Below are 24,312 nucleotides of genomic sequence, written 5' to 3' on the forward strand. Positions count from 1 at the left end.
GTTTCCTCTAATTTTTGACGAGTCTGCGCGCACTCACCAACTCACTGCGCGGTCCCTTGAACAACAGTGTGTAACGACTAAAAAAATAAAAATAAAAAAGGTCATCACTTCGGCTCTCTTGTGCGCGCCATAGATTTTTCTCGAGCTTCGAAACATTGATCACTAGTTGTTTAATGCTATGCCTTAGTTCTTTCCATCTAGTGCGCATGTACATCTCACTTACATCTCATAGGCCCAGGTAAGCGTCTGATTTCAAAGACTACTCCAAGTCCTTCCGAAACCAGTCTTGTGATTATATATTTCGAAATGATAAAATTATCAATAAACTGACACAGATACCGATAGTGCGGTGAATGCAATTAGGTGTTTTGGAAACCCGACCTACGTGCACAATTCTACAGCTTTATCGGCTGTTTTCAGTGGTTATACCTGTGAGAATTTTTTGAGATAGAAGCGATTTAAATCCGTCCACCTCATCAAACATGTTTCCCAGAGTAGATGACACTCGTTTAAAATGCACCCCCAATTTTGGCCCATTTGTAGCTTCAGCGCATTATCACGACTCGTAATTGATTTAATATTTACAACTGGTCTCCAGTATTTTCAACCACTTCTTTGACACCAATGGTTGCTGGTTCGAGTCTCGGCTTTGCCATGTTTCTATGTGTCGGAGGTTTATCTGGGCTCCTCATTGCCGATCCCGCTGTAAATACAGCGCCTTGAAAAGCCCAGAGGAAGAGAGAGCCTAAAGATGGCAGCTAAAGATCACGTTGAAGGAACAAAAGCAAAAAGACATCTGACATTAATGAAATTCATGTACTGGACGCAAATGACTGTAATATCGATAAGCGCCAATGATGTGTTAATAAAACAGGGCCGAACTCTAGAAAGATGGCAGCTAAAGATCACGTTGAAGGAACAAAAGCAAAAAGACATCTGGCATTAATAAAATTCATGTACTGGGCGCAAATGACTGTAATAGCGATAAGCGCCAATGATGTGTTAATGAAACAAACAAACAAACCTCAAAGAACGGTAAGGGAGATTTGGAACTTACCACCCAACTTATTCAGAATCTTCGCGTTACACGCCTCCATATACGATAAGAGAAATTGACTTCATGTAAGAGCCATATTTGTATTTTATCGTAAGATTTAGCATTATGGTATTCTACTGTAGGTTTGTCGAATTTGATTTAAAAAATGCATCTAATCAAGGAACCATAATAATCATTCCAGTCTCTTATAAACAGAGACCAGCGCCGTCATTGGTTTTCCCGTCTCTCGACATTCGCGGTTAACGTACGGAGCCTCTACACTCCTGACAAGGGCTATCCTTCCCTGCTCAACCTGACCAACCAAAATTTCCAACAAAATCTCCCGATATTTTGCGTTCTTCTCCGTGCTACGGCTGTTGAAAATCAGTAGACCGCCGATTTTCAGTACGTTTATGATGTGCTGAATGCAATCAAATCATAATATGGAACACAGCTTATTGCAAAACATAATAAAGTGGTTGTAGATGACAAAATCGTCAGACTTACTGGAACACATGCTTGCGGCAGATGGTTTTCAATAAACGCTCCACCTACGGTGACGAAGTCGTAGCAGTTTACTTGCACTGGGAGAGGGTCAGTTCCAGTGACTGCTTCGCAAATTGCATTCCTGCAAATCAATACCGATAAGAAGCCCGGGTTCGAGTCGGAAAGGATTGAACCGCTTTGGCAACCCCATATACTGAAGAAACGGCCAAAGACATTCTACATTACATAGTAAGTTTGATCACACTTGCCGTACTTACTATAGTGCATGGGTTGAAATAACATAATTTTGAAAATCACGCCGATTTGTGGTACTATTATTCATTCTGCAATGGTTGGCAAGGATGAGTCTTATAATTTTAAAAGCTCTCATCAGCATTAAATAACCAGCAATAGCTTAAGTCCCGATCTACTTATAACAATCAATTTCGTCACTAATTTGCCAGCCTTTTCCATGATTTGCTCCATAAAATTTTTGCTCGTCCTAGAAATAGTTACCTCTACTTATTGAACATCATCAATGACTACTTTGATCACAACTGCCTACTCGAAAGACCAACGAGCAATGTTCCCTCTAATTTTTGACGAGTCTGCGCACTCTCACCAACCTACTGCGCAGACCCCTGGACAACAGTGCGCAACGACTAAAAAAAGGTCATCAGTTTAGATTTTTTGTGCGCAACTTAGATTTTCTGTGCGCATAGACCATGCCAGCACTGCGCATTTGCGGACGTGCGCAGTTTAGAGGGAACATTGCCAACGAGTAATCAATTAACAATATATGTCATAGATTCTATGACTCGGTCACCTGTATATTCTTTTCTGTTTTGCCATCTCCAACATAGTTGCATTGATATCTATAGCATCACAAATCCCTTTGTACCCAGCGTTTTTGAAAACAAGTGCAGTGTTACCAGTGCCTGTGAGTTATAATAATACTGGATGTAATTGATGCTCTAAAAAGATTTTAAATCTCTTTTCATATTTCCAAGATCAATATTTCCGATGCGGCTTGTCCTTAAAAGGGCACTGCGCTCTAAAAGTGTTGTCACAAATTGAGGCACAGATCGAAATTTTTTTGGGCCGCAGACATTTCTTCAGAAAGCCACCGTAGTGAGTGAATCTTAGATTAGCCCCGTTCCACTCATGCTGACGCAGGTGCGCTTCATCGTTTCTTAACCCGTTGCGAAACTTCTGGCGCGATATCTTCACCGTCTCATTTACTCGATGCAACCCCCATATATTGTACCCTCAATCTCTTATGTAGTTTGTGGGAAACATATGCTGCGTCACTCACTTTTCTTTCACATGATACAGCAGCACGGATTCTCAATGCCACTCGCAGCATATGCATAATCACCATACTGTCAAGGTTCGGTTTAAGCTACCGGTACCCTGCTGTGCAAATGCCGTCCGATCGAATGGGGAATTAATGTAGATGTGTGTTGTGTATTAACGAATGCACAATTCACAAGAATGATACAACGAAGGAGGTGCCGGTTGTGCCTCATTCACTGGTCAACATATATTTTTAGGCAGACAATGTAAAAGTGGTTATAGGGGTTATGAAGGGCAGTGATACCGAATAGGACCTTCGTTTTTTTTTCAAATTGGCTCTTGTTTTGTAGATAACCCATGGGGCAATTTCGACCGAAATCTCTCATTTTCGCTGTAATGGCTAGATAGAAAATGGGCTATATAAGTATTTATCTAGATACTAAAATAACGTGGCATTAATTCAATCAGTATTACGTCAACCATCATTGGATTATAATATTATCAATTTACTTTAAAGCACAATTATTTAATGTACGATTTTCGCCTGTAAGCAATTTAGTGCAGTTTCTCGAAAGGTTCCAGCAATGGTCTGCCATAATATACAAACTAATATAACGAATGCTTATTGGTCAGTGAAGCTATATGCGTAGGCGAATTTACTTGATCAAACCGGGTTAAATCCACAAAAACTGTACAATGCAACAATTTAAATAGCCTAAGCCTACCCAAGAAGCCTCAAAGACACGGACAACAATAAAGTGGGCGAAAGCACGCATTTCGGTGGATATTCCAACCCCAAAGAGAATATGTCCTACACGACCTACAGTTAGACACAGCAGAGAAGTTCTCAACTGCCATACAGCAGTGTTGGGATGACTCGAGTCATGACTTGACTCGAGTCAGACGCGAGTCACCTTTTTCGTATGGCTTGACTTGACTCGAGTCCCTTTGCTAAAATGACTTGACTTGACTTGACTCGGTGTATCAAAAATGTGGATTGACTCGTGACTCGGAGCAAAATTCACGAGTCAATTTCAAGTCATCAAGTAATCGGTGTCGATAAAATTCACTGTGTATTGCATATGTTCGGATTGTTCGCGAAACGCTGATGTGACTTGTGATAGCGAACAATCATGCAATGATCGTGCGTTTTACTGACCCTCTATTGTTCTCTCACAAATAAATTGACCGCAAACGAAGTGATCGAAGCTTACAGCTTACGTTGTCGTAAACTAGTAAATAGTGAAGTAATTTAATAGCAAAATGTCTATTTCTTTTCTGTGTTCTTACCTTAATCAAACCTATTGTTTTATCGAATTTGAATTCGAATATTGTTATATACTCTTCAACCATTAGCGCAGGCACGAATTGTATCATACGTAAATGAATAATGTATTGAATATTATCAATTCGTTTCTCTATTCTCTATTCTCTAATTTGACTGGTAACTATAAACTGAGTTTTACGAATATGCGAGTGATACAGCGCCTTCTTCGGTGTATAGTCAACTCTATATTCGTTCATCGGTTCAAAATCAATGACTTCTCAATCTGTATTTGAGACAGCTAGTTCAATGTAATGACGTAATTATGCCTCATACTTCAAAAAGGCAACTTGACTTGAATTGTGACTTGACTCGTGACTTGACTTGACTTGACTCGATTTGACTCGAGTCACCTCCAAAAATCGAGTGACTTGACTTGACTCGAGTCACCTTCGAGAATCGATTGACTTGACTTGACTCGAGTCAAAATGTGCAATGACTCGAAATGATTCGTGACTCGAAGGTAGTGACTTGATCCCAACACTGCCATACAGTGATCAGTACAGTGATTCGACTGGATTTTTAACAAGGATGCAGACTTGCCGCACCCCTGCCTGTTTAACCAGGCTTCTGACCGACACAGACTTAAAACTTCAACAGTCAAGTTTTGGCTAAGCACTTAGCGCGGATTGAATCCCAAACTTCACATTTCTCTGACAAAAGGTGTAATCACTAACAATTGACCACAGATGCCAATGCTGGTGCCGTGTATTTTATGGATTTGTGTGGAGGGGTGTATCTTGCTTATTTACACCCATTAGCTTAGGTGTAAATGAAAAATTTAGTACCAGGGAGGTGTGATGACTCAGAACACACCCTACGCCAGGGAGTGAATTGCGAAAACACACCATTTTCGTTTACAGTGTATGTTCATCTCATAGGCCTTGATATCTTTCTTTAGTTGTTTTGATGTATTGGTGGAACCTCTCTCCTTGCTAATCAACAAGATGATCAGGAAGTGGCGAGATAGCGCAGTAGTACGATCCGCGGCGGCAACACCAATGGGTGCGGGTTCGAGTCCGACCGAGGTCGACTTCAGAATTCCGATTCCTAAGTGTTGGAGGTTTACCTAGCTACGGTTGCCATACCTCCGGAATTTCACTGTCAAAACTGCGCCCGGGAGGAATTTCTAGAATATGCCTAAATGTCCGGAATTTGAAGGAAGCTAATAATTTTTCCTAGATCAACATAAACAATACTATTTCGGGGCAGATATGCAACATTAAAAATTTTCTTCGCGCTGCGCGCGATTTAGTGTCGTGGATATTGGTTTTAACATGGGGACTACTACTAACCTCGCAAAACTGCGATCAAAATTAAATAAAAATAACATCCAGTTACAGAAATGAGTCTAATTATTATTGCAATTACAAGATAACGGTATGTACAATTGTACATAGAGTCGGTTTAGGCCGTTTGGACTTTGGACATGACTTTAACGATGTACAATTACGCTCCTTGCATTTTCGAAGTCATCATCCTCATCCTCCACCTGCTCTACCGCTGACTCTGATCATATGGGCGCAGAGGGGATCAAATTATGTAACATTATATGGAAGAACCGATATTATTGACATAATTCATTCAAATCATTTAACGACCAGATGCATAGAAACCAGATGCATATAGTAAGCTTAAGATCAGTGTTCATTGTTTATTTGGGCGGTAGGATACTGAAAAATGTGGCTACGGCCCTGGTTACATCCTACAACACACAACCACATACTCCTAAACCGGATCGTGACCACCTCTAGTCAATAAACAAAGCTTTGCTGGTGTGACGTCATATTGATCAACAATGTGCTCATACCTCATTTTGAAATCCGCTAGTGGGCGATAAAGAGCGTCCGGAATTTAAATTACAAAAATATGGTAACCCTAACCTAGGCTCCTCCGTTTTTCTGTCGTGCAAAAGTGCAATTTTCAGGCTTGACTAACTGCTTTTTTGACAAACAAATATTACGCATCAGGTCATGTTAATATTGATACAATGACTGAGAACGACATGAGCGTTCTTCATAGTCAATTATCAATTTATGCGCATTATAAAATTTAAAAAAACTACGATTTCTTCCTACCGAGTGAAATATTCAAGGGTAGGCTAAATACAGTAATTTTGTTTTTTTTAGGGGTATAAGTATCTTCTGAGCAAGAGCCAATCTGGCAAAACTAATGTGATATTCGTAATCAGCAACTTCGAAAACTCCTGAAACGGTTCTCAGATGTTTTACCATATTTTTTCATTTTATTGACCAGTGTTTTATATCGATGTATTATTGTAGTGCATACGATACAGTAATGCGACAATATCCATTGGCCAAGAACGTATTCGGTGGCTGTCACTTCAGTTCGTAAATCACTGCAGAGGCCTGTTTCCAATATTTATGGTGAATTTGAATGTGTCCTTGAGAATGTTCAATCGTGGCTAGTGTCAGATCATAAGACATTAGCATAGCACTGCACAATACTGGTAGCGTACAACCGAGCCTCGGCCAGTATGGTGATTATATACATACTGCAGGATATCCCTGATCTTCCAACCATGAATTGTATATCTCGTATAATATCGTGCCGTACTCTGGCAATCGATAGACATCCTGTCGTAATTTACTTCTAGTATAGAACGCCATGATTCGACGGAATCTAGGATATTCATTTCTAAACATACTTGCATCAACGTCTGAAATATATCCGTATGTCTTGAGTACTATCTGTGTTTAAGAAGAGCTATATAGACCAGCAAAAAGGAACTTCTCGAGTTAAGTATTCAGAGGGCTAACCTACAATATTGGACAGCTATACTTCTGAGTTGTACTTCACAGAGCATATACCTTTACTGCTGCAATAAATATGTTGCAGATATCGTTGAGAGTCCGTGCTGTTGTACCATATGGATTGGGGAAGCAAAGTAAGTGACGCCCATGTTTTCCAAGGACTACAGAAATAAATGAAGCTGGAATATGGAGATCGCGTCGACCAAGTCCGACGGTGAAGATATCGCGCCAGAATTTCCACAACCGGTTAAGAAACGATGATGCGCAGCCGCGGCGGCTGGATTGAAACGCAGGGCTGAGGAGTGAGGAGTCGGTGAAGTAGGAGTTTTACTGATTTTTTGTTTGATGGAGTCTGAGTTTGAATCTCAAACATTTAGCACGCCTTGGAGTCAGAGTGGTAATACTATAGTGGCTGGAGTCGGGGTCGTAGTTTGTGAAAATGACCCGGACTCCTACTCCAACTTCTTTATTATGAAAACAATTGGACATTATTTGCAAATTGCAATTCATAGTTGCATAGAAGTAGAAAATCGCAATCTGCATTTTTGTGATGCAGTCAAAAATTGATGCAATTTAGGAATTATACCATGTTACTGTAACAGAGTAAATACATCGTCTGGTTTTGTAAAATTCTAGAATTGATGTAAACATAACCAAACACTTCATTTCCACTTGACAAAATTAAAAATATTTGTAGTGTGTAGCTCAGCTGCTTGGGTCGAACAAATGACTAAGAAAGACTGCAAGTCCTAGTACTTGAATACCTGACTAAGTGCATGTAGACTAGACATATGCTATTTGACTACTTCCTAAATTTCGTTTCTGACCAATGTTTATTAGTAGTGAGTGTGTGTGCTTGTAATTAGTATGATGTGTGATGAGAAAATTATTATTGTTACATCTCTGTATTAGTTGCTGACACATACACAAGTGCTATATTTTAATTGTTTTATCTACATTTTAATCGTAGATGATTGGATATATGTCATGTTTGAACTTTGGATGATTCCTACATACCAGGGTATTAGAGCGTCCGCATTATAAAAAACTTATAAAATATTTTTAAAAAAATATTTAGAAATGCATTCTTCCATGTTAATTTCATAGTGAATAATTTGAGCTGTGCCACAATGAAACAATTTTGCATGCAAAATTATGGCATGCATGCCATCGTTAATTATATGTTTGCATATGTTCAATGGTTATATGATAGTCAGTGAACTGTCACTGTGGCATATAATTTTCAAAGTAAATTGGTAACACTGTTGGAGTCAGAGTTCTCTTAAGAAAATAGTCGGAGCCGGAGTCGGTACGCTTAAAGACTCGGGAGTCGGACTATTGAAGAAGTCAGGAGTTGGAGTTGGAGTCCATGGATATCTATAGATATCGCTGTTGGAGTCGTTGGTAAAATTTACTGACCCCAAAGCCCTGGTGGAACTGGGCTTATCCAAAATTGATTCAACTGCAGCTTCACGACGGTGGCCAAAACTTTTTACGATCTATGCTTCAATTTGATACCACATCATTTTTAGAGCACAGTTCCCCTTTCATATGATTTCAGCGTAATGTTTGGGATAACGAAATCGATGTGGATCTTGTGACAATTTAGTAAGTAGAAGTAAGAATTTTAAGGCATTCCGAAACTATGGTTTAAGTAGATGTACTATTAAGATGTCTGTTAATTACTCAAGTGGCCTCAAGAACTAGGCGGGGATGCGTCATCACTGACTTGTCAGACAATTGCCGGTGACAGCTTTCAAAATAGTTCTATGGACCGTCGCGAGATAGTCAGAATGACTAAGGGAACTAAAAGGGGTGCAGTTTTTGAAAGTATATTCTGTTACCATCGTACAGGGATAAAGCGCCTTGTTGTCATGACATCTTCACCCTAAAAAATAACGCAAATTAACCAATATTTTTTATTGGGCTTACTTGACATAATGTATAACGCAGTAAGCAGTTTAGCGGTAAATCAGTAGAAGTTGAAGTTGTCCAGAAACCAAACCGCTCACTCTCGGACACAAGTGGTGGAAGTACAAAGCGGGAGTGGTCTGTTACGAACTGCCTTGACGTTACAGAAAGTAAATATCGAATGGGTTTACCAGCTGCAATGTCCAACATGAGGCTCAACTCGTCATTACTGATCAAATCCAATGAATGCTCCACGAGCGACTCATTTGCAACGGCTTTCAGCGCGGACTGATCTTTGTCGTAATTCTGAGCCAATTCCGTATATGCCTGAAGCAAAGATCCACTTAGGTCACGCTCAAACTTGTCATGTGATTGAAAACATTAATTCAGTAGTTCCCAACCTTTCTAGACTCATCGCCCCCTTGTCAAGCGCGACATAAATTTTCGCCCCCCAATAATTACAGATTCGAAAAAGAGGACATATATATACGGGAAATTTATTCAATTAACTCTGATCGCTGGTGAATTGACAAAAAAGTTCATTTATTCGAGTAGGTGCTCGAAAAGACGGTTTTCCCGTCTACCTTCCGTTGAGTTGACCTTTTTTAGTCAACTTTCGCGTCATATGCAGAATAAGCCGCGTCTTCACGTGCATTTTTTGGCTGTGTTAATTAAATAGGGAAAGATGTGGTACCGAGGAGACACTGGGACCGAAAATACTTGAAAAATTCTCCGTGATAATCCCATGCTTACACTCCGTGAATTTGTCTACAATTGCATGCTGGCAGAATCTTTCCTCACATGCAAAAAACTTCGACATGCTTGAGTTATGGGGTCTTTGACAGATGTTTTCTGTTTTGGGGGGTGTAAAATAAATTTCGATCGACGCATCCATTTTTCTTTGTAACATTCAACACGAACAAACCAGAAATAATTTTTAATGTGAAGTGTAGTGCTTTTACCATACACGTAAAGGCACATTGTTGTTATTCAATACCATCCTTGGGTGGACTTTTTTCAATTCAAATACTTAATTTATAGAATTGAGTCCAACGATACCAGAGCCAAATCAATCAAAATAGTTGGACAAACTAGTCATGCAACAACAGAAATACGCCTACACAGATAGACGCTGTGTTCAACAATTACCTGTGATGTCTTATCGCTCTAATGAGCTATTTGAAAGTCAAAATTTTGATTTACGGACAATGTGTATGTACCCTCAAATTTGTAAGTTTGTGCCTGAATCGAAACGTGATTACATGACAACATTTGAGGTAGTATTTATCCTATTTTCTCGACGATTGCGACCAAACATTCTTTTTTTGGCTAAGAATAGTTGGAACATTTAGCTTTTTCAGCGTATGTCTCATAGGTTCCCAGTTCGTGTTCATTCCTAGATTTCCGACCCACCGGGGGGGACCGACGATACGTTTAAGCAACAAACAACGTTCATCGATATTATTTTATTGGTGAATATTCATGCATATAAATCCGGCAGGTAGAGCTTGTATCAAAGTGTTGAGCCAGCTCCTATCGGCTGAAGATTTGGAGCCCAGTGATCATTTTGCAATTCTTGATCCAACAATACCCCATCTCCCGTATATGTCAAAGGACGTTCTAACATTTTCACCCCCATCGCCCCCTTGGGTGTTTTCACCCCCCTGTTTCTCAAAATCGCCCACGTTGGGAACCACTGCATTAATTCATAATCTTATTTGCGATCATCTCGTGATTGAGCTTGCAATTAAACTGAGAGGTCTGCTATTCCAAAACATATTCTTATCTTTTCGTCGTTTAACTCGCCGGAGCAATGATAGATTCATGTGAAGGACTCGAATTGCAATCAGGTATCAAATAATTTTGTTTAAATTTGAGGGACCATAATTTTGACTGGAACGAAGGAGATCCCACGGAGATTAAACGGCTCAGATGATGAGATGAACATCACAGACAGACGATCACACTAGGCCTACTTTATAACTGCCGTCAAAAACAACAATGGTATACCGCTATAAAGAGTGGTTCCCAAAGTGGGCGATTTTGAGACGCAGCGGGCGAAAATTACGAAGGAAGTGGGGGGGGGGGGGTGAAAACTTTAGAACGTTCAGTCAATTGTAATTACTTAACATAACAAATTTGCTTCACATTACACCCAGGCGTGTAGTCAGCCCCAAAAAGGAGGGGGTTCGCAAAATAGATGGAGTTTGGATATTTTTCAAATTTACCAGTGTGGCATCAATTCACTAGGATTATGCAGAAATGACAATAATGCATGCTTCTCGTGTTGACGAACTTGCGCGCATGATAAGTTTAGCAGCTAGTTCCGCAGTGTTGTCAATTAGCGATCCTTGATCTCTCGTCAACAATTAGCGTAAAACGCAAGCTCGTCGATGATTTTCGCAAATCTAAATGTCCAAGTCTGTTGTGGAATCTGTTCTACCACGCTGTTATAAGCACCAAACCATGGTTTTACTGATAAATAATAATAATGATAATAATAATGCTCTGTAACGACACCGATTTAATGTGTTTCAGACCTTCCACATCTTTGATAACTCGAGCCTTGGCACACATTTTCTTTTATCGGTTTGTTTTAGCATTAGCGGAAATCTATATACGCACGTTGGAGTCTGTTAGCGGTGATTTGATGTCTCGATGTCACTTTTGAACCAGTATGACATAACAATTGCTGATCAGTAGGCCTGTGCTGGGCTGGGCAATGGACATGGACCGGGCCGGATTAGATAACCGACCGGATTCTCTCATTTTTGGCCCGATCAGTAATTTTTTTTGATACGGCTGGAGTGGGATCGGAGCTCCCGGATCAGTACATTTGACTAAGAAGAAGACAGCCACCCTCGAGTCAATAGTTTTTTTGTTTTTGTTTTTGAGGTATTCATGGTGTTTGTCGACTGGAATCCGTCCTAGAAGTCGGGGCCGGATTCGGAATAGAGCTTTAACAAACAGGATAGGAGTAGGACCAGAGAATTAGGCTACTGGATTCGCCCAGCACTAAGGCCTATGCACCTGTCACTTGTCTCCACCAATATACCAGTGTTACCCAAACTTTTGTATGCGTGTACTATTTCGAGCATTTTACTCAGCTCACGTCCCTCCTTGTTTTCTCGGCCAAGACAGAGGCAATTAACTCGAAAGTGCTGACGGCCCCTTTTTTAAGATTGATTAAAAGTTGACAGCAAAAATAGTTTGATAGGATGGAAAGATTTGGTTCGGAGTATTTTGAAATTGTTGCATGGCTTGATAATCACTAATACCTAAGATGGCAAATCACGCGTAGAGCAGGAAGTATTTTCATGGATTTGATATATTCGTTCAGAAAATTTCTTGTAATTGTAATAAATAGGGCGTTTTTTTACCTAAAAACGGAAGATTTTGACCTAAAGAATAAGAATTTTGACATTTTTTTACCTAAAAAAACTTTATTTTAACCAAATTTTTACCTAACGTATGCAAATTAGGTGTTTCTCCCACATAATGTTAGAATCGTACTACCTATCTTAATTTCCGGTAGGAACTGTCTGTCCTTACGAAGTAGTTTGGCATGAAAAAACTTTTTTGACTCGAAACCTGACAAAATTTATATGAAAAACTTTATTTAACAATATCTGGCCCTATGAGGAATTCTAGTAGCTACATCACCTATTATGGTAGAAATAATTGAAATTAATTGTAGTACAATGAAAGATACTTTCCTACATTCTAAAGTAGAAAGTGTCTGTCCTTACTAAGTAGCTTGCCAAGAATGGAAAAAGAACGTTCAACAGCAGCAGTTGTTGGCTGACAACGCTGAAGTTGTGCGTACACTGCTGGTTACACAACGTGTTGCTTCGTTGTGACAATGGTATACACACAGTGTACAATTTTTCATCATGCGCTTCTTAATATAAGAGCCATGCAATGTTCACGCAGTCTTGATTCAGTTAGGATATTGCGGTAGGTTGAGCATAACTCATTGTCAAGCAATTTGTTTCATTTGAATGTGTATGATTCACAATGAGCAAACAATGGGCCGTCTACAACGGCAGTAGGTCTATAAAGTAGGCTACAAGCTGTAAAATGTCAAATGATAAGTTTACCAACAGTGAAAAATCTACGATACAAACCAAATGCAGGCTGCCAAAAAAATTTGACTTTGTAAACAATTTTGACATTTTTTGACCTAACGCTACAATTTTGACAAAGTTTTGACTTCGAATCGTTGGGCGGGGCCGTTCACAATTCCATTTGTGTGCCTTGGAGTCGACTTTTATCAAAATACACCAACCAAAACTCTGTCATCAAAAGGAGTTCGTGCACCACCTAAAAATAGTACATTGAACGCTCTCTCTTTCATGCTGGTGACGTCATATTTTGTGATACGATTGTTGATATACAATGTTCTTTCCAATTCCCTACTAGTTGCTGACGATTACCCCTGACGAGTGTCAGCCAAAAATATTAAGGTCCATTTCAATATGAATATACTATTCAACTATAAGAAAACTGAAAGAAAAACTTTCGTGAGACGCACACACAAAATGTCATTTCTTCACGGGGCGCATCATTTTTCTCTTTGGGTGCCCAGGATGTCATTTGTATTGTGGGACTCAAATTGGGAGGACAGGATCATTAGTCACCCCCATCCAGCGCGATTATGGACAATAGACAACGAACGTTTTGGCCAAAGTAGCACACTTCGTGGAGTCACATGTTGGCCGAAACTGCTTATGTCTTGGAATGTCGTGGCGCGCACCGAAATACCCATTTCTATAAATTACGCATCTTTTTCTTAGGGAGAAGATATTTAGATATTTAGCGACACTAAATCGCTAAGCGTGAACAAAATTTGCAAGTTCACTAAATCTCTCGAAAATACTCTCTATGTCAGGGGTTCTCAGCCCTTTCTTGGCCGTGGCCCATTTTCCGGTTTAAAAATGTGCTGTGGCCCACCTGATATTTTAGAGTCATATTCCTGTTTAATGCGTGGTCATGGACAGCGCTGATATGCCTATTTCTCTAAAATATGTGCATTTTTCTTTAACTGATGATATTTAAATCTCGATCTTCCGGGATATGAAATCGCGCAAAGCGCGAAAAAAAATTCAAGTTGAATAAATATCCTCCAACAAACGACCACCGAAATAATCTTGGGCCCCTTCGAGTTCCCCCAATTTTGGGTGTGGATGCGGCAATTACGGCCCTGGTAGATCATCAGCTAAAACTCCTAAGTAGATTATTTTTGTCCGCTGCTTCATTCGCGTCGCGAAACACAATGATCAGATCCCCACACTGCGTGATTGGGACTTTAGTGATACTATTGTGGGGAATATTATAATCGTTCTGGGCCAGCATCGAACAATTCGTTGGTGAATGGGGTACTACAGAGAAGTGACGAAAGATTTTTCAATATGCATGCATGATGTACTTTGTATGTCTTGTACCAAAACAACTGAAGTTGCGATGTCAGAATATTCAATCCAATGATACAATTTATTCCTGTGACTCTTTCATTATGTACAATGATTTCCAGGCCGGACATTTTAAACCGACTTCAAAGATTAATGCGCTCCGATAAATCCTCAATCCATTAAGATTTGTTGCGGTGGTGCAGTATACCTCCGCCAGAAGTTGCTAATAATTTGCAGTTATGGCTATTTTTAGCTTACAATAATACGGCCTGCCGTAGTACAGTAAATCTGTACATCAATTGCACTTCATTGCGAGTTCATTGCATACCCCTTTCAACGGCATACGACATATGACCCAGCCAGAATACTTGGTTACTTCAGCATTATCTTCCAGTTATTATACGCTTGAAATTATTTTAGTTGCTGTTAGCCGTAGGTTGTCATAGCCAATGTTCCCTCTAATTTTTCAAGAGTCTGCGCAAACACGCCAACTCACTGCGCAGGCCCTTGGACAACAGTGCGCAACCACCCTCCAATAGGGTGATAAGACTAACTACTGGGGGGCTTCGCCCCCCAGACCCCCCTACGGCTCTAGGCTTCTTCCGGTACTTATCATGTACATTGGGTGCCCATGCGTCCCTAAACGCGCGAAGCGCGAAAAAGTTTCTATAATTCATGATTGCATCGGCCAATATGATTGGGAATTGCATATATATTGCTGTCAATTTTTATCTTCTCCCTGCTTACATAATCAGATTTACCGGTAGAGCTGATCCAGCGAGGTGTGTTGGAATAGATAGGCCCTCTAAATAATAATAAAACATCTTCGGGTGTAGCCGTTGATATGATGACTTCGTTACGTGATGCTATTTCGTGACCCCCTATCTGCTATGTCAAAAGATATTGAAATCGCCAAAACGTACTAAAGTAAAAGACGTACACGATTTCAAATTGGTATTTCTTCACTGGGAAATGATTTTCCCACGATATGGCATTTGTCTTGTTGTGGGACTCGGATCGCCAGCACAGGAACATTCGGCGCCAGCCATTTTGGCGCCCATGGACATGAACAATTACACATATATTTGTACAGCTTCTTCAAGGTACAGAACTTCAATATACAATTGAGTAGTCTATTCATATTGAAATGAACCCGAATAGGCTGTGTCAACAAAAAGAGTTCGTGTATCATCTAAAAATAGTACATTGAACGCTCTCGTATTCGACATTTCGTGCTGGTGACGTCATATTTTGTGTTACGATTGTTGATACACGCTGTTCTTTCGAATTCTCTACTAGTTGCTGACGATTACCCCTGACGAGTGTCAGCCGAAAATATTCGAGTTCATTTCAATATGAATATACTATTCAATTACATATATTTGTTTATATCGAAGTTTTCGGTCAGCACCAGGGCAATCTTTTTCGCCCGAGGTTTTCTCGCTGCTGATCGTTCTGGCGCACTTCTTGGATTCGCATGTTACATAGCCTTTAACTTCATATGTCTTGGCGCGTCATGGTGCGGTAATGGCCGACGCCCAACTGCCCATTTCTTTAAATCATTCCTAATTTTTGTTGGGAAAGGGTACCCAATAATCAGATATCTTACAATAATAAAACGCGCGTAGCGCGAAAAAAAATTCCTGAAAAATTTCAAAAAATACACCATGATTTGTGTAAATTCTCGAAATAATTTTGGACCCCCTTCGAGCTCGGCCCCTGTGATTGGCGGGTTTGGGGTGCGAAAGTTACGGCCCTGAGTAAATCTTACGCAATGTTCATGCCACGCGGAGAAGACTATCATTCGTTAGTTTCTCGCAGATTAACTTCGAGCTAGCCCACTATTTATAACTTTGTTAAACCATGTTATTTCGCCATTCCCTGAGGCCATACTAAAAAAATATCTTCCTTGAGGCGCAGGTGATTGTGAACTCTTCACGGAGCGCAATAGTTACCTTTGCGGGGAGCACTTGTACCTCGGTTTCAGACTTCAGTGATAACACTATTTGGCCCTGGCAATGTTCCATCTTAATTTTCACGAATCTGCGCGCCTGCGTGGTCCATTGGACAACAGTGCGCAACAACTATAAAATAAAACATCATTTCTGATTTTTTGTGCGCAGCGTAGATTTTCTGTGCGCAGAGACCGTTTCAGCACTGCGCATTTGCGCACGTGCGCAGCTTAGAGGGAACATTGGTCATAGCCACTAGAAGAAGCCACCGTTTCTCCCTAACGTTTTCGATTTGTACATGCTGACTTCGTACGTGCCACTGTACGTCTAGTCAGAGTCGGATGAACAACTTTATGTAGCCTACGTATAATTAGATAATATGAATATATTTTTAGCGAATAACGTAAGAAATATAACTAAACCTACATTAATTTTGAAATTTTCTAAATAGCTCTGTGGCCCACCTCAAAATGCTCTGTGGCCCACCAGTGGGCCATGGCCCACCCTTTGAGAACCCCTGCTCTATGTTGATTTACGAAATAATTTTGTGTCTCCTTCGAGCTCGCTCCCAGTATATTTGGAGGTTTGGTTACGGCCAATGTTCCCTCTAAGCTGCGCACGTGCGCAAATGCGCAGTGCTGACACGGTCTCTGCGCACAGAAAATCCAAGCTGCGCACAAAAATCCGAAGTGATGTTTTTTTTTAGTCGTTCCGCACTGTTGTCCAATGGACCACGCAGGCGCGTAGGCTCGCGAAAAATTAGATGGAACATTGCCAGGGCCAAATAGTGTTATCACTGAAGTCGGAAACCGAGGTACAAGTTCGGTCCGCAATTGTAAATATTGCGCTCCGTGACGAAATGAGAATTTACAATCACGAGCGCCTCACGAAAGAGATTCTTTTAGTATGGTCTTGTACGCGTGAGCGATATAGATATCATTTCAATAGCGCATTATTTTCTGGGAATGGCGAAATAACATGGTTTATCAAAGTTATAAATAACACTGTGCTAGCTCGAAGATTTACTCAGGACCGTAACTGCCGCACCCCAAACCCGCCATTTGGAGGGCCGAGCTCGAATGGGTCCCAAAATTATTTCGTTAAATAACATAAATCATGGTGTATTTTTCGGTACTTTTTTGCGCTGCGTGCGATTTAATATTATAAGTAGGGCGATTTTTTTTTGACATATCAAAAAAAGTCAAAATTAGGTCAAAATTGTAGCGTTAGGTCAAAAAATGTCAAAATTGTTTAAAAAGTTGAAACTTTTTTGCAACCTGCATTTCATTTGTATCGTAGATTTTGCACTGTCGGTGAACTTATTATTTGACATTTTACAGCTTGTAGCCTACTTTATAGGCCTACCGTTGTAGACGGCCCATTGTCTACTCATTGTGAATCATAAACATTCAAATGAAACAAATAGGCTGACGTGGTGTTTGGTCAATGTGCCTCATTATCCCAACTGAAGCAAGACTGCGTGGGCATTGCATGGTTCTTATATCAAGAATCGCATGATGAAAAATTGTGATGTAGATAGCATTTTCAAAATGAAGCATCACGGTGTGTCACCAGCAGTGTACGCACAATTTCAGTGTTGTCAGCCAAAAAGGCTACAACTGCTGCTGCTGAACGTTCTTTCTCCATTCTTGGCACGCTACTTAGTAAGGACAGACACTTTCTACCCGAGAATGAAGGAAAGTATCTTTCGTTGTACTACAACAAATTTAAATTATTTCTACCATAATTCGTGATGTAACTACTGGAATTCTCCACAGGGCCAGATTTCGTAGAAATACTAGTTTTTTCATGTAAACATTTGTCAGTTTTCAAGACAAAAAAGTGTTTTCAGGTCAAAATACTTCGTAAGGACAGACAGTTCCAACCAGAAATGAAGATAAATAGTACAATTTTCACATTATGTGCGAAAACACCTCATTTGCATACGTGAGGTCAAAATTTGGTCAAAATTCAGTTTTTTTAGGTCAAAAAAAGTCAAAATTTCGATTTTTTAGGTCAAAATCTTTAGTTTTTTAGGTCAAAAATAAATCGCCCTAATTATAAGATATCTTGAATATTGGTTACCCTTTCCCAACAAAAAATGCGCATGATTGAAAGAAATGGGCACTTGGGCGTCGGCCATTACCGCACCATGACGCTCCAATACATATGAAGTTGAAGGCTATGTAACATGTGACTCCGAGAAGTGCGTCAGAACGATCATCAGCGAGAAAACCTTGGCCGAAAAACACTGCCCTTGTGCTGATCGAAAACTTCGATATATATATACATATATGTTTAATTGTCCGTGTCCATAGGATGGCTAAATGGCTGGGGCCGAATGTCCCTGTCATGGCGATCCGAGTCCAACAACAGGACAAATTCCAAATTGAGGTAACATTATTTTCCAGTAAAGAAATTCCAATTTAAAATCGTGTACGTCTTTTAGTTTACCACGTTTGGGGGATTTCAATATATTTTGACATAGCAGATAGGAGGTCACGAAATAGCATCATATAACGAAGTCATTATACCTACGGGTAGGCTACGCCCGAAGATGTTTTATTATTTTTTAGAGGGCCTATCTATTCCAACACACCTCACTCGATCAGCTTTACCGGCAAATCTGATTATGTGAGTAGGGAGAGAATAAAAATTATGCAATTCCCGATCATACTGACCTATGCAATCATTAATTATATTTTTTTCGCGCCTCGCGCGTTCAGGCGGCAACAAACACTAAACGGTAACCCAATTTGAATGACAAGCACCGGAAAAAAGGCCATAGCTCGAGGGGTGTCTTGGGGGCGGAGCCCCCAGAAGTTAGTTTTATCATCCTATGGTAGAGTGGTTGCGCACAGTTGTCCAAGGGCCTGCGCAGTGAATTGGCGCGTTTGCGCAGACTCGTGGAAAATTAGAGGGAACATTGGTTACGGCCCTGGTTGGAATACAAATCGTTGGGTGCGAGAAATCGTCAGCTATAAAGTAGACTAATGGGTGTATTATGACGTAAACATGGCATGACGTCATAACGTCTCATTTAAAAAGAAATTAGTTTTCTTATGAGGCCTTTTCATCGCAATCGTTATGTTGTCTTCCATAATGTCTTTGAAGATAAGTTCTAAGAGGCAAAATAAATGTAGTCATGAGTAATCTTGGTTACTTTTCCAATGTAATCGTAATCGTAATCGACTACTTCCAGATTTTGCTGTAATCGTAATCGTAATCGCGAGATTCAGAAGTAATCGTAATCCTAATCGCAATCGATTGCATTCATGAAGTAATCATCATTAAATACGCATATTATTGGTGCTACGGCCCGCGGGGCCATCAAAAACTAGGAAATTGGCCCGCAAGCACATTTGAGTTTGAGACCCCTGCTTTAAGGCAAGCTATATATTTTTGAATTACAATGATGGTGATGTCAAATAGATATTGCGTGCTGATCATCCTACCAAAGCGTAGAAAATTATTTCGAAGTTCACAAATTGATAACAATATTTATGTAACTTTTACATTCTCAGACTCTACGATTTTAAAACTTCCTTGGTAGTCTACGGAGTGGAAGTTACGAAATGCAAGTTATAAAGCGACAGCGGTCAAATATCATTCGTTTTTATGATATATCAATTGGAACTATTATTAATATTATTATTATACTTCATATGCGCGTTGCGCAACTTTGTTGTCTTCAAGTAGATGTCGACCGGGGGGGGGGGGAGTAATGAATCGCAATTTGAGATATGTGCAGAACATATTCAGTATGAGCGATTTTATGAGGTATGCAATCAATTTTACAAATCGAAAGTAGGATCATTGTCATGTTCTGGCAAAACTGTTGAAGTATGCCAAAAGTATGAAAGTGTGGAAAGAACATTCCATACCATACCATACTTGCACTTCCTCTATTCCATAACGAAATTTCGTTTCATACCATACTATACCATACCGTGCCCTGCCTAGAATCCCCAAAAATCAGCCTCGAATTTCGCATTGTGATACAGTTCAGCATTGTGACACAACAATGCTGTCTGACAAATCGAGAGTGCAACTCACGAGCAAGAGCAAGACATCATTGTTGCGTTGCAATGCCAAAATCCCTAACAATGGAAAATTCGAGAGTGATTTTGGAAGGGGGGTTCCAGGGCCATAGGCAGAATACAATTGATAATTTTGTGATCAGTACAGCAGCAGCTTTCCATTGATAACCGTTTTATCAAATTCGACGCTCGGAAAGCCGGTCAAAAATGGCTGTAAAATTGCCTTTGGCCAAATAAAAAGTATGAAATAACCCAAATGCAGTGAGCTGTTCAATCTCGCTGTGTCCAGACCATTTAGGACACTATGATTTTTTTCCGCCTGCGGTCATCATCATCATCTGAACGTCCCTTTGATCAAGTAATCAAGTGACCTGTGTGTTAGGGCAAGTTTTTGTTGCACTAAAATCGCGAGAAAGTTGCATATAATTTTACCAAAAGTTGCAGTAAAGAGTTGCATTTGTAATTTTTGTTGAATTATTAGGGTATGAGATACTCGAAAAGCTCCGTTGTATAACCTAATGCCTGCAGAGCTATCGAATTTGTTACTTCGTCAGTTAACGGTCTGACGAAACCGCCAAAAATTACATTTTTCTCGGCACACAGCAAGATAATTACGCAATGCGGGAATAATTTTTCCCTAAGAAGCCAAACAGCATAGCGACAACCCCTCCACCTGAAACAAATCGAATAACACACCCCAAACCCCCTTGGTCTGCAGACTTGATCCAAGGCATTGCAAAAAATCTCACTCTTGACGAATTTAACAAAATCAATAGCGTGAAAAAGGTGACCCAGTGGAAATGTAATTTTCAGCGGTCTCGCCTGGGCGTTCGTGAAATGGGAAACCATATGAAATTTAAACGACGGAATTCATAAAGCGATCTCTATTTACATATTGTTCGGGCACGGTCTTGCTTGGCAGGGGTAGTTGAACTTCTTGCTTGCAAGCCATTGTGTCACAGATAACAGTAAGATGCAACTAACCCTTCTTATAGCTCTTTGTTAAGCAAATCAAAGAGAATAGAACCATACTAGAAATAGTTTATAGCATGTTTTAAAATCACTCCTATACATTTTAACGCAATGTTTGTTATTTGATCAAAGTTACGGTAAGAATTGGCATGAATAATAGAGAAAAGTTGCAAAAAGTTGCATTATAAAATCCCTCCAAACAGCTTAAACCATCATAGTACGTAGATTTTGGGTATCTAGGAAGCTGTCGGAAGGTGTAAAAAAAGTTGCAAAAGCTGCAAAAAACTTGCCCTAGTTATAACTACTTTACCGACAGCGATGTAGGGCGTTCTGATCGTTTCATATCGTATATATCGACTATTTCCAGTGTAAAGTCGTCCGAAGGTAAATATGCTACATACTTTTCGGAGGTGTTTATTCAATTATGACATAAATGGGGGGAGAGGAGGCAGAGATGAGACACCCGGGCATTGATTTTGGTGCCGATGGACAGCCAAGTGATCTGTACTCTTCATACGTTCGCTTTGAGTTATATTGAACAATATACTCCTGGATTTCTTGGCCACCAAAAATCCTTGCTCAAATGTCTCAACTTACGCCCATGTGAGGGTAGCATGAGACACACTGTGTTCAAGAAGCAGCAGCACGCAATTCTTGTTCATTATACCCCCAATTCACCCCGAAATGATGAATCAACTAGCGACATCATGAATGAAATATAATAATCATGAAATAGTTAACTTTAAAGGAATTTGTACATCATACAAATTCAAATGACATCGAAAACAAATTAACCATGGGATCCAGCAAAAATAAGTGTTTCGTTATTATTTTGTCATGTAATGTCACATCTGGTCAAGTAATAAATAATAATGTATAATGTGTGCTGTGAACAGTTAATTTTGAATATTACGAGGCTTTCAATGGAAAAGTCCTCCGATAACCTTGTCTCAACTTACCCCCAATGATTTGTCTCATCTTACCCCTGCACCTCCATTGTTGTATGAACTTCAATAAAAAAAATTCTGACTATTACTTTTAAGAGGTAAGTGCACGATAACACCGCTAACATTGCACTATGCCAGCCCTAGTAATGTCATTTTATAATATGAAATATTATGATCGATATGCCCTTACAAACATTAATCCACATCACTTGAACAGACTATAACAATATATTTTTGGCATTTCTCTGCCCAACCTCAAATCTGATTGCCTAGTTAATATGACAGGGCTATAGATGGACATAATGGAAACAACCTAGATCAAGGAATCTGCTCATTGGAAAATTGTTCTATGAAAAAAATGCACGTCTCATTTTGCCCCGTGTCTCATCTTTGTCTCCTCTCCCCAATATAACTTTTGAAAAACAAACAATTTTTTTTAATGGCACTTGTTTAAGACATGTTTTTGCAAACACCTCTTGTTTCAAATGCAACCCTACATACCATATTTAATAAATTTACCGCATCAGCTCTTTCCAAGGACTCCGCATAAACAACCTTCGCCAAGCGGTCCCACTCTTCCAATTCCGTCATTTTGGCAAGCACTTTGCTAATGATTTCCTGTGCTGGGTGAACAGCTAATAATTCAAGATATATGCGAGCACCACCAGCTCAAAATATGACAAGTTCCGAATAATCCTCAGCTCTGAAATAAGGAAGCTGCATACATTGCTTTTTTGGAATATCATCATCGGCATCATTGATGAAAACAGCATAATCTAAGGAAATGTCACCGCTCTGAAGATTACACTAATCTGGATTGTAGTGTGTTATCGATAGTACTGGGTATGGACATGATGTGCGAGTTGTCACACATGTGCATTGTGCAATGTATTGGCAAGCAACGCATTATATATTACAATGTACTTGCACCAACTTCATATACTCACAATTTATTTACATCATGAGCCATATTAATTATATGCCCACATACACACCATTACATTTTGTATGAAGACAGGTAGGCATGCCGATAAAGCTCAGTTATAGTCACCACGTAGCATTATACACGCGATAACAATATAACAATATTCACGTACGTAACATTTAGGCAAACTCAGCTGATTAGGCATACCTGGCAACAACAATAGTTCTCTAACCTTCTGAGAGTTTATGGGAACAAAGCATTGCGGTTTACATGGCATGGCCTAAGGGCAATGGAGTCTCAGGTGATGACAACCACAGTCAATGCATGTGGCATGTTCTGTTCGTGATAGAGCAGTGGTTCTCAAACTTTTTCAGGCACGCCCCCTTGATGATAATGAAAATTTTCGTCCCCATCACGCATTATCGTCCTATCAAAAAATACTAAAAAGAGCAACAAGAAAGTTTGCAATCCCAATGCATAGCTTGAGGGCATGCAAGGTTATGACTAAATGTCTGTCGAAAGACGCGAAATTCGGACTATACACAGACGAATAATGAAGAGCTGGTGGTAAATCGAGCCGAGCGCGAATAACTTTTTAATCGAATAATTTGTCAAAAACAATAACGTGTAATAATAACACGTACCATATACAATATACATGGGCTATTTTAGCAATTAACATAGCTTCTATTTCGTGACTTGCGCTTGGGCTCAAACGTAGGCTACCTGTCTGTAAGCAGCCCAACATTCAAACTTGGCACTTTTGCATTAGACAAATCTTTCTGTGCGGGTCGCAGGTATTCGGCAAGAGACTTGAGCTGCCATAAGATGCCTTTCCTCAGAGTGGCATTATACAGAAATGCGTCCTAATTGAGCATATAGACCTACTAGGAGTCGCTGTACTTCGACGTCCTACGAAACTTCGATTTACAACCTCGTTTCTTAGATCCAAATGTCATTTTGAATAGTATATTTATATTGAAATGAACCCGAATATTTTCGGCTGACACTCGTCAGGGGTAATCGTCAGCAACTAGTAGAGAATTGGAAAGAACATTGTATATCAACAGTCGTATCACAAAATGTGACGTCACCAGCATGAAATTTCGAATGAGAGAGTGCTCAATATACTATTTTTAGGTGGTACACGAACTGCTTTTGCTGACAGAGTTTTGGTTGGTGTATTTTGATCAAAGTCCACTCCAAGGCACACAAATGGAAGTGTGAACGGCCCCTCC

The 24,312-nt window shown here is 39.9% G+C and overlaps 1 protein-coding gene and 1 long non-coding RNA gene across 3 annotated transcripts; both read right to left on the bottom strand.

The window, feature by feature from the left end:
• Positions 1-1,117: 1,117 nt before the first annotated feature.
• On the bottom strand, positions 1,118-23,266 carry LOC145434139 (methyltransferase-like protein 27). Of its 2 annotated transcripts, none has more exons than XM_080311453.1 (5): positions 22,651-23,266; positions 9,019-9,154; positions 2,349-2,460; positions 1,544-1,664; positions 1,118-1,457 (listed from the first exon to the last, which is right to left on the bottom strand). In XM_080311453.1, the coding sequence occupies exons 1-5, from the start codon at positions 22,738-22,740 to the stop codon at positions 1,230-1,232; spliced, it is 687 nt and encodes a 228-aa protein (XP_080167579.1). In that variant the 5' UTR covers positions 22,741-23,266; the 3' UTR covers positions 1,118-1,229. The 2 variants fall into 2 exon arrangements, with proteins under 2 accessions (XP_080167579.1, XP_080167580.1); XM_080311454.1 differs by having other exon boundaries at positions 22,669-23,258.
• Positions 10,906-22,644, bottom strand: LOC145434145 (uncharacterized). The gene is made up of 2 exons (XR_013913284.1): positions 16,447-22,644; positions 10,906-14,694 (listed from the first exon to the last, which is right to left on the bottom strand). It is a non-coding gene; the product is annotated as an uncharacterized LOC145434145 (long non-coding RNA).
• Positions 23,267-24,312: the final 1,046 nt, after the last annotated feature.

Source organism: Botryllus schlosseri, chromosome 2 (genome assembly GCF_051294905.1).
Source record: "Botryllus schlosseri isolate E-star chromosome 2, Bs_hap1, whole genome shotgun sequence".
In the NCBI taxonomy this organism is placed as follows: domain Eukaryota; kingdom Metazoa; phylum Chordata; class Ascidiacea; order Stolidobranchia; family Styelidae; genus Botryllus; species Botryllus schlosseri.